The following is a 315-nucleotide window of genomic DNA, read 5'->3' as shown; positions in this document are numbered from 1 at the left end:
TCACGCCCCTACGCCGGGGCAGCGCCTCACCGGCCGCGGGGGAGCCCGGGCGGGGCCCCGCGGGCTGCGCCTGACTCCGCCGCCCCCCCCCTTTCCCGGCTCTCTCCAGCCAGCCCCTCGCCGTCCGCCGCTGGAACCGCCCCGGGAGCAGCCCGGCCTGGCGGGGGGAGCACGGAGGGAGCCCGCCGCCCCCGGGGAGAGCAGAAGAAAGGTAACGGCCCCGCGGTGCCGGCCCCGCCGCCCGCCCTCGGGGCCGAACGGCCGCTGGGCCGGGGCGGTTTCCCCTCCGGAGCCTCTGCCCGGTCCGGCCCGTCC

The 315-nt window shown here is 81.9% G+C and overlaps 1 protein-coding gene across 1 annotated transcript in view; it reads left to right on the top strand.

Annotated features, from left to right (window-relative positions):
• The window catches only part of RUSC1 (RUN and SH3 domain containing 1), a 6701-nt gene that overhangs the window by 2242 nt on the left and 4144 nt on the right, over nucleotides 1-315 (top strand). The window contains exon 3 of the mRNA XM_010564155.1: nucleotides 110-211. Within this exon, the coding sequence (XP_010562457.1) occupies nucleotides 110-211 (102 nt within the window). The remainder of the gene's footprint in view (nucleotides 1-109; nucleotides 212-315) is intronic.

Source organism: Haliaeetus leucocephalus, unplaced genomic scaffold, assembly GCF_000737465.1.
Source record: "Haliaeetus leucocephalus isolate CR32 unplaced genomic scaffold, Haliaeetus_leucocephalus-4.0 Scaffold175, whole genome shotgun sequence".
Lineage (NCBI taxonomy): Eukaryota > Metazoa > Chordata > Aves > Accipitriformes > Accipitridae > Haliaeetus > Haliaeetus leucocephalus.
Note: the sequence above shows the minus strand (reverse complement) of the source record. Positions and strands in the feature narration are given on the sequence as shown.